At 56.5% G+C, this 14,793-nt stretch overlaps 2 protein-coding genes across 2 annotated transcripts; one reads left to right on the top strand and one right to left on the bottom strand.

Moving 5' to 3' along the window:
• Positions 1-2,165: 2,165 nt before the first annotated feature.
• SCHCODRAFT_02603500 (uncharacterized protein) lies at positions 2,166-5,220 on the bottom strand (the record flags this gene model as incomplete). The annotated part of the gene is made up of 9 exons (XM_050344056.1): positions 2,166-2,527; positions 2,587-2,734; positions 2,790-4,158; positions 4,203-4,293; positions 4,474-4,524; positions 4,757-4,787; positions 4,848-4,905; positions 5,095-5,162; positions 5,197-5,220. The coding sequence occupies 9 exons, from the start codon at positions 5,218-5,220 to the stop codon at positions 2,166-2,168; spliced, it is 2,202 nt and encodes a 733-aa protein (XP_050197084.1).
• Positions 5,221-7,485: 2,265 nt separating this feature from the next.
• Positions 7,486-10,490, top strand: SCHCODRAFT_02520682 (kinesin protein; the record flags this gene model as incomplete). Its single annotated transcript, XM_003026332.2, has 13 exons — positions 7,486-7,616; positions 7,669-8,114; positions 8,171-8,526; positions 8,582-8,661; positions 8,712-8,771; positions 8,825-8,944; positions 8,998-9,040; positions 9,094-9,171; positions 9,224-9,286; positions 9,337-9,483; positions 9,535-9,716; positions 9,768-9,928; positions 9,982-10,490. 13 exons carry the CDS (start codon positions 7,486-7,488, stop codon positions 10,488-10,490), a joined length of 2,376 nt encoding a protein of 791 aa, XP_003026378.1.
• Positions 10,491-14,793: the final 4,303 nt, after the last annotated feature.

Raw genomic sequence — 14,793 nt, 5'->3', positions numbered from 1 at the left:
GCCGACGCGCACTTCGACGCGATAGTGACTTTGAACGCATTGAGCCCCAACGTCTCTCTCGAGCACATCGCCCTCATGCTTTGGCTTGTCACAGGTACGTCTTCTTGCTAAGACATTACACGGTGAAGGTTAAAGTTGACGCAGGTCCCTACTAATGAACGCGCGAGGAACTCAAGACAGGATGCGCGATACGACGCGCCCGTTCCTTAATGCCCGTGCTGGACGGCTCCGCTTTTCACGCTGAGCTGGGCCATCATGATCGAGCCACAGCTTCTCTGCACCTCGCCAGTGCCCCCTCGCTCCTCTCTTACTCGACTGACATCGTCTCCGACACGGCATCCTGGCACCTCGTTCTTGCGTAGGTCCCTGGTATCGCCCATGCTATCGCCTCGTCTCTCCGACTTTGACATATCCGCTCCCCATTTCGGTTTCTACACAGCACATCCCTCTATCTTTGCTCGAATCCCAGTATTCCACCATCCCTCGTGATCACTCCTCGTGCTCAGTGCTTGCCTACCCCTCGTATTCGACGCCCTTGCGCGGCAGCGACAGCGAGACTTCCGGAGCGAGAGGCCATGGTCGCGGTCATGCGAGTCTCAGTGATGCTGGGGATGCTATCGATTGCATCAGAACAGCGGCCCTACCATGGGCGGAATACTGTCCTACTGCTCTTCGTCGCGCCTCTGAAGGGGAGCGGCTCTCAGACGTCCTGAAGCAGCTACTCGACGCGGTGAGGAAGCTGCTGAGCTCTGAAGAACCAAGGTGTCCGCGATCAACGTTCCAGCGAGTCTTCTGAGGTCGACTCGGTCGTCTAGCTATCCTTTCGCCGACCGGCGCCTCTGCCATAGCCGAGTCGGCATGTCCAGTCATCGCGCGATGCGCTGAGGTTGGTATGCATCACCATCCTTCGGGTGAAAGAGAGGTTGTCGATGACGATGAATAAGATGCCATCGACGGCCGGGACCGATCGACGACGTACGCGCGGGGCGTCCTCGAAGGCTAGGAAATCCTGAAGAGGCTGTTCGAGGTGACGTCCTTTCGGCGCACGACCCGTGCAGCAGGTGATGCGCCGTTCGATACCGTCGGCCTTGCCTTGACTTCGCCGCCTGTCTTTAGATTGACCTCTGTCTCTAAAGGCAATCCTTGTGCACCTCTCGACGCTATCCACCAATTGATGCCGCTCGCTCCGCCACTTTCTTCGCGCAAGCCTCGGGCTCTGCGATCTCGTTCTCCACTACTTGCTCGTCGGAGCTTTGTCGACGGGGGTAGACTAGGCGGGCGAGAGCGAACTCGTTCCCGTTTGCCTCATCTGTGATATGCTCCTCAACGGTGCGAATCCTTCGTCCGCGAGGGCTCTTCTTTATCGTGAGGCCCTTAGATAGCGGGCTTTCGACTTGAAGCTAGCCAACCGCTCAACACAATGCGTATAAATCCGCGAGAGGTGCGCGAAGTTACGCAGGCGGCGCTCGGGCTTCATTCCAACGCTACAATCTGGTCCGCACCCTACAGCTTTGCGCCGCTCGTCCATGCCTGCGCGCCGTCCATTGTTCGTGCCCCGGACACTCCCCTCCGCTTGAGACATGGAAAGAGCGGCGGCGGTCCTCAGACAGCTGGCAGAAGGTCGTCTCATACATCCACCCCGTTATTTGAAACGAACCAATGGCCACCTCTCCTATGACTGTACTTCTTCTTCACAGTACGCGAGGTCGCGAATAGCACTCCGAATACGTCCTGTAGTACTCAAAGCCTGAATGCATCATTTTGTCCTAGCTTCCAGGAATCCAACGTCATTAAATGCGTCTGAAATTAGCTTGATCTGGCGGTCCGCCGTGATCCGCTTGAACACAAGGACCGAGACAGAACCCAAGAAGAGGTTCAAGCTATCAGGTAGTTTGACTCCTGCATTGCGTTGATAATCCGGCGCATGCTCGTACAGTATTCCAGTACCGTATGAGCCTGCGAAGCCAAAAATGTAGATCATACAGATTCCCCAGTAGAGGTCGTCGTCTCGAAGGAGGATTCCGATTCCACGTACTCATAATACTCGAGCGGCTCGCAATCTCCCTGTCGTCCGAAGAGGCGCTCTCGCTTTGTTAGGTTCGCAAGGTGGGGTGGCATGTCGGCGCCTTCGGGATCTGCACCGGTACGCTTGAGTACATGCTGCGTCACGTTTCGAAAGAGACTCTCTCACCGATGAAAACCTGTGTCAAGAGTCGAAAAGGCATCTCGATGCGCCCCGCGTATCCCTCGAGGAAGAACTGCAGGCGTCGCTGGCGCATCCGCCCCTCCTGCTCAAAGGAGAAGTCGACGATGACCGGCTGAGGCGTCGATATGCACTCATCGGGGAGTTCGCTATCGTGGCGTACGTATATCTGGAAGTGCCTCTCGGACTGGTCGCGCCACTCCATGGTGACATACAGCGGAATCCTGAGCGCGAGAGGGTGGGCAAGAGCGCCCTTGTAGTACTCAGGAATGAACAGTTTCGCGCGCCAGATCATCTGGAGGACGCCCGTAGCTGAGAGGGCACCTGAGTTGTGCCGCATCAGCAATGTTGATGCATGAAGTTCCAATGCTTACAGTACGCACCGTGCTCCCCGTAGCGGTTATTCCGGCTCGCGCACTCAATATTGTGCCAGCCCTTCGTCCAGTGCGCGCGCTGACACGCTTTGGAACAATAGAGCGCCTCCCCGCACGCGCAGGCCCTGAGATCGACTGTATCCTCCGCGCTAGGGCACTGAAAGACATAATTGTTAGCCTTTCTCAGAAAGACGCAAAAAATCGCATCCAACCTCGGCATTACTGCACATCGCGAGTTCGTCCCACAACTTCTTTGCGCCGTCAAAAAGATCCGCCTGACGCTTGTAGATGTCCATCATGGCCTTATTCTCTTCGCGACAGCCTTCCGTAGTGTGCGAAGCTTCATATCGCAGTAGAGCGGACTGAAAGGCGGCGACGGCGGTTCTAGACTTTGAAAGCTTCTCCATCATCGGGTATAGTTCTGAGGGGGTGGCCAGCGGTGTCGCAGTCGTCGATTGAAGGTGGAGTAGACCCGGAAAGAGGTCGTGTTCCAGCGCGTAGACGAGCGAGCGGCTACTACGCACGGCAAACTGGGATAGGTGATACCAGACGAGCTCGGATATACCCGAGTCAATCGAGAAATGCGGCGGATAAAGAGCGTCGAGGAGAGCCGCGATGAGACTATTCGGCATCCGCAAGGGAGTGCCAAGATCGGGGACCTTGGAATAGAACATGAGAGCGCAGAGTAACTTCCCGAAGAAGATCACCTCGCTTTCGGTGACAGCGCGAGACAACGAATCCCGTATACACACGGCGTAGGCGCGGAATAGGCGGCGAGGGTGATTGTGGGTCTGGCGCATGACCTCTGCGTCGAATCTGTCGCGCAGAATACCGCTCGGGAGAGTCACGTAGTGCAAAGGGAGAAGCAGCGTGGACATGTTGGTGATATCCCGCGCGAGTTGGAACTCCATCGCTCCTTCGCGTTTGAGGGTGCGCGGTAAGTTCATCCAAACCCGGACGAAGACGGCGGTCGCGCGTTCCTCGCCGGAGCTCAGCACCTCGAACATGCTCTCCTTCGGTAGCGACAACGTGAACGACTGCAGGAAAGAGAGACAGACTTCGGTGAATGTCAGGATGTGCCATGCCTGGCGCGCACGCGGAAGCTTCAGTAAAGGCGCTTCACAGCCCAGAGGAAGGAGGTAGTCGATCCAGTCAAAGACCGACAGGAAGAAATCCACCTCAAAGGCGACCATGTCGGGGCGGTTCAGCTCCTTCGACAGGTTTAGGAGCGTTCGCAGACTGGAGATCGCCGTGCATATGGAGAGAAGTCGCGATTGGTCGGGACCATGAAGGTCGAAGGTAGCATATGGCTGATCAGCCGGCGGGTGAGGCGCGAATAGCCTCTGCAGTGGACGGTGGTCGCGCATGATCTCGACAATCTGGGAAACGGCTATGTCCACAGATGCGGTGGCGTCCTCCCGAAGAGCTTCGTCCGCGGAGGCAAGAAGAGCGGACAGCTCGTCGACTTCCTCAAAGACTGTCGTGCTCATGGTGAGCGTCCAGAGCAAGAGGAAAAAAAGCGGGAAGCGCGCCACGTAACTGCCGTCTACACGAGGCGCCTCACGTGCTGCAGGCTGTAGCCTGCTTCAGTACGAGTGTCAGGCATCAGAGCGTGCAAAACATACCCGTGTCCATCGTTCTCCGTATGGCCCGTAGGGTCGGTAGCTCCCGGCTCGCTTTTGGGCATCCTCGGAAATTTACATAGCCCCGTTGGCACTGGGACTCGTTAGACAATCAAAAACCACGAGAGCGGATGGACAGTCGCACGCAGGTAAAGGTCGACCTCGCAATTTTGAGAGCCATAAAGCTACGGGTTTCAGAGAGAGAAAAGACAGAAAATCAAGTGTACTGAGTTCGCCTTTCACTTCTTCAGCCAGGACTGCTAGCGCAACGTACTGCACCGTGTTCTCCGCGTCGAAGTCTCGTTGAATTTTGTGGCGCCGCAGACTAAGCAAGAGTAGCAGTAGCGTGAGGGTTACTCCTCATCGAAGATGCCTTCTTCGCCCGTGCGCGATGCCGCTCGCCGATCAAATACGTCGACGACTGAGATGTCGTCAAGTCGCGTGCCGCGAAGGTGTCCTCTCGATATGGCAAGACAGGAAATGACAGTATTGAACACCGCTATTGCGAAGGTGATTACATCAGCTCAACGCGGCGGAGTTCAGAGTACCGCACTCACAAAGTTGCGAGTTGCTCAGGCGAACCCAAACCTGGGGACAATGGTAAGTGCCGTGAGTGTGGCACTTGTTGTGAAGTATCGCATACCTCACCTTCCATTCGAATCCCGAGCGAGACACGCGTCGATGATTCGACGCCGCTTCCGCACTTCTATGGAGCATACCCAAGAAGAGGCATAGATTTCTACCGCACGACGCGTGAAGAACAGACAAAGTGCGGGTGAGTCCGCCAGCATACGACACGGGAAGTTGGGCCGCCTCGAGGGCTGGCTTGCGCGGCGAAACACGTCGCTCCTGACTCGAGAGGATATCGTCAGCGAAGCTCGCGGACGATGCTCACCGAGAACTTCCTGCGTCAGAGCCTCGTGACGATATGCCGTCGTGATCCATGGCAAGTTGGTCGCAGACCTAAGATGGTGGTCAGAATATGTCATGTTCGTACGCGTTGGAAACCGGCGATGTACATATTATGCGCAGGCCTTCGAATCAAGTGGGCGTATATATACACTGACGCGTCCTGCAATTTTGAGGGAGAGGGAGGGCTTTGATCCGCGACATCATCGCGTGCCCTCCTTTCGGACAACGTCCGAGCAAGGGCGCAGGCTCGTAGAGGAAAAGAGAGCCTGCTCGAGAAGAACAACTATCCTTGCGTTACTCAAGGACATTTCAGCAACAAGAGGAAAGACGGATTCTCGAGATTGACTTACATGCAAGACCGATGTCGCCGATCCCACGGAGAAGCGGCTGCTATCTGAAGCCAGCTATCCTCGTCGCAGGAGAGCAGAGACGGGATGTATGCTACCGGGTGGATCAGCATGACAAGGGAAGGGGCACCTCAAGCACGAGACGTACGAAGTCTCGATCCCTTCGGGCGTGAGGCGGCGGCCTTGTGCGTCTTGTGACCGCCATGAGCTCCAAGTTCTCGACGAGATAAGCATTGCTCGCGGTCTCTACGCCGCATTCCGCCACGCGGGCGAGCTTCACGCTCGATACGCCGCGAGCGGGTCTCTCGGCGCTGGACATCGCTATCGCTACTCGTCCTCCGTCGTGGGTGATGTCAGCTGGACTTCTTGTGGTCAGAGTCAGAAAGGCGATACAGAAGTGGACGCGTACCTAGAGCCAGCAGTCCTCATTTCACTTGCGGAGAGCATTCGCGCGTCGATAAAACCGCCGGTGGATACGTCACCCAAACCGCGGCGGATACATCGCTCAGGTTCCTTGTCCGAGCTAAATTGCTTCAACCCGATGCGGTCACGACCGTACACACCTTGAAGAGCTTTTGAGTGCGTGCGCGCGGGTTGGCTTCGACGATTCCTGGAACGCGGTGCGGGTCGATCGGCGCTGACTAGCGGAAGAGAGCTACAAGGTTGGCGGCCAGCAGAGCGCGTTGTCGAGGGGGATTGAGCTGGATGGATACTCGAGGCCTGCTCGCTAGCGAGCGCCACGCCTTCGAGAAAGACATCCGCAACCTCGACACCGCGATCATCGAAGAGGTACGGTGTCTTACAGTGCGACCGTCGACCGGATCACTAAGATAACGGGCTGGAACAGTACGCGACGACGGCGATCGCGAGGATGGCGATGGCTTTAGGATTAACGCGTGCTTCCACGCGGTTGTTCGTGGACTTACAACACTTGCATTAATGCAATCAGCATCTTGGCGGAGAAGGTAGTCGCATCCGAAGACGACGCTGTCGGAGAAGAACTTAAGCAGGAACTGCGCGAAGATGTTCAGCCGATTTAGCAAAGATACAACGAAGACGTACTGGGATCATATCTCGTCTAATGCACTTTGTGGAAGGGGAGGAGAAAGATGGAAAGGGTGGTCGATGGGAATCGGTGAGAAAGCGGGCAAGAATTTAGACTTGATTAGGTGATGAGCGCAACAGCGACCGCTCATTGTGCACCGCGAGACGTATCTCATTTCGCGCCAGAAGATGTCATTCGATCCACGGGATTTGCCTTCAGTCCCGGGAGCCTTTTGATCCTCGAAGCGCCCGTTCTTTACGCGGTAATAGTTCATCGCCAGATGAACCTCCGAAATTGCCCTCCAGCCAACCCTGTCTGTTCCCTCGTGCGATAAAGGGCATAGAGTTGTGCGAGAAATTGTTTGTTAAGCATACAGGTGTCATATTGCGCATATCGTCGGCCTCGCTCACGAAGCCGCGCAGGACCATGGAAGTGGAAGACAAGAGGGAAAAGGCCGGAGGGATCCGAAAACCGAACCGCACGCGATCACGTGTGGCAACACGCGTTCCGTTTGCGGCTGTTGCTTTCTCACGCCCAAATCGGTCAACTCGAACCATCGCGACGAGCGCGCGCCGCCGCCGACACCGAACCATCTCACCCGCTCCCCAAGCCCGCGCACGCCATGGCCCCTCCCCCCGCGACGCCCAAGACGCGCGGCCCGCCCCTCTACACGCCCGCCAAGCGGCCGATCTCGGAGCTCTCCACCGGCTCGTCCTCGCAGTCCGGCCTCTCTTCCCTCTCCTCCCTCGCCAGCCTGAAGACGCCGAGCCAGCTGAAGACGCCATCGGCGAAGGCGCAGCCTGTGAGCGGCCTTCTGTCGTCGACGCACAAGCGGTACAAGGCGGCCATCTCGGCGGAGTCGAAGGTCCGCAGCGCGCGCCGCCCCGTGTCGACGCTCGCGCCCGTCCCCGCGAGTCCGTCCCGCCCGAACTCGCGCCCGACGACCCCCGCGCGCGATGAGCTGAGCGCGCCGATTAGCGAGATGGACGTCAGCAACGTCGACCCGGAGGAGGTCCTGCTCGACTCCCAGACGATCGAGCCCGGCGACGTCTCCGCAGAGATTGATCCCGCGGAGGTGAATGCGTCGGAGGACAAGGTTATGGTGTCTGTTAGGTGCGTACATCACCCCCCTCCATCCGTACTTCCTCTGACGCGCGCGCCACAGAATCCGCCCCAGCTCGTCGGCGTCCGCGTGGTTGTCGGATGGCCACACGATCAAGCTCGACCCGTCGTGCGCGCGCAACCCCTCGCTCGTGAACGCCTCGGCGACCGCGCAGGACTTCACCTTCGACAATGTCCTCACCGGCACGCCGAACAAACCCATCTATACCGCCGTCGGCCGCGCACACGTGCACGCCGCGATGGAGGGCTTTAACGCGGTTATCTTCGCGTATGGGCAGACCGCGTCCGGCAAGACCTTCACGCTCACCGGTGGCCCTACCGATCCGACAACGGGCATTCAAGAGGAACCAGGCATCATCCCGCGCTCGATGCGCGATATATTCGGCTTCATCAAGCGCACTCCCCAGCGAGAGTACCTCCTGCGGTGCTCCTACCTAGAGATCTATAACGAGACCGTCGTAGATCTCCTCGCGCCACCCTCCACCTCAGGTACGTACTTTCCCTGCCCTCCGTCCGTGAAAACGCCGCTAACATACTCCCCGCAGGCGGCAACGTCGTCCAAATCCAAGGCGCCAACGCCAACGACATCACTCTCACCCCCCTCCGCGAGGAAGTCATCACCTCCCTCAAGTCCGTCACCGACGTCCTCAAGCGCGGCGAGGCGAACCGGCGCACGGCGTCCACCGACTGGAATGAGCGCTCCAGCCGCTCGCATTCGGTCTTCCGCGTTGTCATCGAGAGCCGGGAGCGCGCGGAGGACGTGGATCGGGAGAGTGGGACGCCGGGGATGAGTGGGAGGGCGACGCCGAGTGGGCGGCAGACGCCGGGGATGGGGGGTAGGAGGACACCCGGGCCGAAGCTGCAGGCGATTGGGGGCCGGAGTGTGCAGACGTCGGTGTTGGTGAGTGGATAGTTCTATGTTTCTACGCGACGGGGTGGCTGATGGTGTGGGACAGAGCCTCATTGATCTTGCCGGTTCGGAGAAGGCGACGAGCGACAAGGAGCGCACGCGCGAGGGGAAGTATATCAACACCAGGTCCGTCTCAGTGACTCTTCGTTATGCTCCTGCGCTGACATGCCAATCAGTCTACTCACCCTCGGCTCCGTCATCGGCACGCTCGCGGAGAACGCGGCGAAGAACAAACAGTACGCGTTGCTGTTCTGGTTGCGCGATGCAGCGGGCTGACGATGCTTCCCAGCGACCACATCCCGTATCGCAACTCCAAGCTGACGCGCATCTTGCAACCGTGTTTGGCGGGGAACGCGCGGATTTCGGTCATTTGTACGATCAACCCGGATGTGGGGGCCGTGGGCGAGAGGTGCGTGTGGCTCGGTGGCTTGCTGACGCGCCGGTGCTTATGTCGGTGCACAGTCTGAGTACGCTGGGCTTCGCGCGGAGGGTGAAGGGGGTCAAGGTGCGTTCCGTGCGCTATCCAGCTAGCCCATTATACTGACTGCTTCCTTCCAGCTGCATGCTCAGAAGAAGGAAGTTGTCGACACCGACGCGCTCATCGAGAAGTACCAGAAGGAGATCGCGGAGCTCAAGGTACGCTGCATCCACCCCTTCATTGTGAGGTGCAAGACTGACGAGACTGCAGACAAGGCTCGCAGAGCGCGAGCGTGATGCGCCTGTCAAGAACAGACGGTTGAGCGCGCGCGAGGTACTTACTTCACGATGCGTCCTGTACATCTCGCTAACCACCTCCGCTAGCAAATTGACGAGTCGAAGGCCATGCGCGACCTCAACAACCGTATCCAGCAACTCACGAAGCTCATCTTGACCAGCAACACCGTCGACGCTGCCGAGTCGCGGCCGGCGAGCCCCATGAAGGTCGACTTCGACATGTCGCCCTACCAGGTGAGCGTTTGCGTTGAACTGCCACGAGGTCGAGCTGACAACGCTGGATAGTTGCAACAAGAGTTGCTCGCCGCACGGCACCAACTAGAGTCACAGCAAGCACAGATCCTGTCGCTCGAAACGGCGCTCACGTCCCGACCACCACTCCCTGCCGACGCGCCCGATGATGAGAAGGACAAGCTGATCCTGAAGCTGACGAACGAGAACCGGGAGCTGAACATTGTCGTGAAGGGGTATGTCGCGGTCCTCTCCATTCGACCGAGTGAGACTAACGAACTTCGTAGGTACGAGAACAACCTCGGCGAGCCACTGCGTGCCGTCCGCGAGGACGTCGAGCGCGAGTGGCAGGGCAAGCTTGACATGGAGATTCAGCGGCGACTCGACGTGGAGCGCTGGTCGGAGGAGCTCGTTCGTCAGCTCGACCGTGAGCGCAAGGTACGTCTACGTGTTATATACGAAGAGAGGACGCACGCTAACGTCTTGCCTAGACTCGCCAAGCCCTAGAGAGCCAGCGCGAGGCCCTCGCCAGCTTCGTGAGCCTCTTTGACTCGTCGAAGCTCGGCTCGTCGGGTGTGTCGAAGGGCATGACCGGCCTCCCCACTCTCAGTCGCTTCAGCTCCGGCCGCCGCCTCTCCGCCGTCGGCGAGGGCCGCGAGGAGGAGCTCTGGCAGATGAAGGACGGTGAGGTCAAGTACGTCGCGGACGCCTCTCGTCCGACCTCGCGCGCCGCTACCACGCGCCCGTCCTCCCGTGCCGCGGGCTCGTCCTCGAAGGATCCTATCGATGCGTCGCCTGTGCGCATGCCGGACGTCGGCGGGAAGCCAAGTCTACTCGAGGAGGATTGGAGCATGATGAGCGGCGATACGAGTTTCGACATGGAGGCCGAGCTGGCGAAGGGCGAGGCGAAGAAGGAGGATACGACGAAGGGGAAGCGTATCCTCGGGGAGCTGCGCGACGTCTTTGGGGGCAAAGAGAACCTGCCGTCGAAGGGCGGATCTTCCGCATAGACGTGTACGTACCCACCAAGTTTGGCCCATCGTGTGCTGCGCGCGCGATGGCTCATGTGTACCATCTTCTTACCTGTTCCTCGCTATCGATATTGCTATGTCACGACCACGCATACGTACTCATGCAGATGCACCTTGTGTTTGTACACTGGATCTGTGAACACATGACTTCTGTTCTGCTCTGTTCCCTGTCTTCGTGCGAGTCGGTGCTTCGTAAAGGTCGCCACACAACAAGTACTAGTTGGTGAGTTTCCCGGCCTCTTCCTTCAGCTCTCGCAATGTCGCGCGTCGCACCACTACTGCGCCAGCGACCTTGTCGATACGAAGCAGCACAGCAACTACAAGCACGGTCGGTTCTTCCGGATCATCTCCTACGAATGGTTCCGCGCCTCCTCCTTCATCGTCACTGCGACGTATACATCGTGCTTTTGGCCAAGAACCTCGGGTAGTTTTAGCGCGCTGAGAAAGGTGGGCGTGCAACCGAAGCTGGCTTGAATTCTTCGCGCGCCTTCCCCGGAAGATCAAAGGTTTCGACTCAGGTTCAAAGGAGGGTGCAAGGATGGGGGGCCGCTCGGATGGGTGGTCCAAGATTGTGGGTCAACTTGCGAGGTATATACAGCTTGTTGGTTACCTTTGGAAGACGAGAATCAGGCTTACCCTCGGCTGAAAGATAGAGTATAGCCTTGCGACCAACGTGCGAGGTGAGCGGCAGCTTTGGCGTCAGCGGGCGGAGTTCGGGCCGGCACGGCTCCGAAAGTCGAACTGGTCATGTGATGCGTCAGACGTCGCTTTACAGCGATTTCGCTAATACCGTAAGAGAATCGGGTGATAGACACTGGTAGCTAAGCACCTCATCTACACTTCTAACCCTCTGGCACCTGTAGGCTCCCGATCCTACAAGGTTAGGGAACCCGTGCGCCCACTCCCTCGTAAGGGGCACCGTTCGAACCGGAATTGTCCCGCGCGCACGATGGTACAGGTTTGCCGCAGGCTATCGCGCTGTGGCGGCCACCACGACACGTTCCACAGAATTTAGGGATTCGCCGAGCGCTGATGCGCCATCAAATTCCCATGAGTGATCGGGAGGTTGTAGCGTAGAGACTCCGGAGTTTCCCCGCTTCCGGCCGTGTGCGCTGGGCGACGGTGGGGGGCGCCTGAGGTGCCCCCAGCGTCCCGGAGGTTGCAGAAAGGGCTGGGGGAGGTGGGGGGAGGGCCCGAGGGTTGATCCCAAGGATCTCCGCCAACACCAGAGCTGCCGACGGAGGGACCGGTCTGACGCGGTCTGACGCGGTCTGACGCGGTCTGACGTTGCTGTAGACGACCGCGTACTTCGATAGAATGTAGAATAGGCAAACGGCAAGCTGTATGAGGTCCTCTGGCACTGTCTATGCTATGAGTCTGCATTCTACCAGCGATAGAGGCGAGCTCGACGTCGGCCATGATCCCCATCACGTGATCCAGCCGGCTGGCCAGGCAGTCACCCGTTCTGAGCTGCCATGTCTACCTACCACCTTCCCCGTGCCTCTTCTGATGTCCTCAAGCATGAATTCACCTCCACCAAAACTGCTAGGCTCTTGATTACTGTCGGATGTCATAATACAGTGGCTTCCCAATTTGGCCGGTCTGATGCGGTCTGACGCGGTCTGACGCGGTCTGACGTTGCTGTAGACGACCGCCTGCTTCGGTAGAATGTAGAATAGGCAAACGGCAGGCTCTATGAGGTCTTCTAACACTGCCTATGCTATGAGTCTGCATTCTACCAGCGATAGAGGCGAGCTGGACATCGGCCATGATCTCCATCACGTGATCCAGCCCGCTGGCCAGGTAGTCACCCGTTCTGAGGTCTACCTACCACATTCCCTGTGCCTTTTCTGATGTCCTCAAGCACGAATCCACCTCCACCAAAACTGCTAGGCTCTTGAATACTGTCGGATGTCATAATACAGTGGCTTCCCAATTTGGCCGGTCTGACGCGGTCTGATGCGGTCTGACGCGGTCTGACGGAGCTGTAGGGGACGACCTACTTCGATAGATTGTAGAACACACAAACGGCGAGCTGTATGAGGTCTTCTAACACTGTCTATGCTATGAGTCTGCATTCTACCAGCAATAGAGGAGAGCTAGACGATGCTCCCAGTGTGATCACGTGATCTCATCCCTTGAGCAAAAATGTGGGCATCCTTGACCTCCCGCGCTGCCATACGACCTTCTCAATATAATTTATCAGCCACTGGAAGCCGTGCTTGTATATAGTGACCCTGTTAACTACATTCCCATGTCAAAGTACAGCGGTTTCCTATTTTGGCCGGTCTGACGCGGTCTGATGCGGTCTGACGCGGTCTGACGGAGCTGTAGGGGACGACCTACTTCAATAGACTGTAGAATAGGCAAACGGCAAGCTGTATGAGGTCGTCTGGCACTGCCTATGCTATGAGTCTGCATTCTATCAGCGATAGAGGCGAGCTCGACGTCGGCCATGATCTCCATCACGTGATCCAGCCCGCTGGCCAGGCAGTCACCCGTTCTGAGCTGCCTTGTCTACCTACCACCATCTCTGTGTCTTTTCTGATGTCCTCAAGCACGAATCCACCCCCACCAAAACTGCTAGGCTCCTGATTACTGTCGGATGTCATAACACAGTGGCTTCCCAATTTGGACGGTCTGACGCGGTCTGACGCGGTCTGACGCGGTCTGACGGTGATGTAGATGCCCGCCTGCTTCAATAGCCTTTGGCACCAGCCAGCGGCAAGCTCTTAGAGGTCGCCTGACACTGTATACGCCATAGAGCAGCAGCCTACCGGCAATAGAGGTGAGCTTGACATTGGTCATGATCTTGATCACGTGATCCTGTCCCTTCGCCAGGCATGTGCGCATTTAAAGCTGCCCTGCCCACCTACCATCTTTCTCGTCTATACTCTGAAGTCCTTGAGCACCTCTGAGTAAGACCGAGCCTTCCCGTGCTCTGGATCAAAGCTGTTGGTTGAAGTAACATTGTTTCCTAATTTGGCCAATCTGATGTCCATTAACGTTGTCTGACAGTATGGTAGACAACCATAGATCACCACCCCCTGCCTTTCCCCAAGCAGTACAAGCATGACTAGCCCTCGGATGAGTCCCTGATCAAAGTAGGGCGATATTCTGATTTGGCCAGTGGTCCGATACAAGTCACGTGATTTGATGCGTACTGGTACGTCGTACCAGTACGCGTTTGCCACTATGTCGCTTTGGGGTGGTCGCAAGCAGTTGAACGCAGCCTTGGCTACCTAGAAAGTATACAATAAACATACATCTTTTCATACATTTATTAGACCTTCCCCAATACTTTTTACAGCCATTTGACCTTTCTATTCCTTAGAAGTTTTTAGTAGACCTTATGTGTGCCTTTCAGAACATGTTACCTCAGCATATTGCTGTACCTCTGGGGCTTCCATATAGGCTTCATACAGTAATTCTCCATATTTACCAGTATAGTAATGTCTGACTTACTATCTTCAGTAGATATCTATAGATTGGTATGCTTACAAGCACTGCTAGGCCTGTTGTTCAGTTATCCATGCTGTCCTGTACCTTGGGCTTGATTACTGACAGTCAACTGATGTGCTGACTCTAACATCACTTGTGCACTGTTAATCAAGATGATTGGGCCTAATATGGTGATGCATTACTTGTAGTGATCTTATATTATAGGATGTTAGCCATTATACAGATGCTCGACTGTCTTTCTGGTGATAATAACTTACTACGTACATTACACTTGATTCTGACCTACTCCAAGTCAATGTCTGTAAATATTTGTGTTACAAGGTATATGTTACTAGTCCCGTCAAGTCACAATATTGCTAGTCCCGACAAGTCAGGGTATACAGTTACTAGTCCCAACAAGTCATATCATCACTAGTCCCGACAAGTCAGGGTATACAGTTACTAGTCCCGTCAAGTCATATCGTCACTAGTCCCGACAAGTCATATCGTCACTAGTCCCGACAAGTCAGGGTATACAGTTACTAGTCCCAACAAGTCATATCGTCACTAGTCCCGACAAGTCATATCGTTACTAGTCCCAACAAGTCAGGGTATATTTTGTGGCGTATCACACTCCCGTATACGGAGCTCTACCTAGGGGTAATTCTCCTTGATCTGTGCAATACTGGCAACCTGACTCAATTCCCGAAATGAGTTCCGATGGTGGTGCAGCACACTCTCTTACACTATCTTGCCTTGCTCCCTAAGCAATCAATATACACAAAAAAATGCTGCTTCAATTCAGAGGTGCCTACCAAGATTCGAACTTGGTATCCTCGAG

This window comes from Schizophyllum commune (genome assembly GCF_000143185.2).
Source record: "Schizophyllum commune H4-8 unplaced genomic scaffold SCHCOscaffold_16, whole genome shotgun sequence".
Taxonomy (NCBI): Eukaryota; Fungi; Basidiomycota; class Agaricomycetes; order Agaricales; family Schizophyllaceae; genus Schizophyllum; species Schizophyllum commune.
The sequence above is the reverse complement of the archived record's forward strand: the minus strand, read 5'-3'. Positions and strand labels throughout refer to the sequence as shown.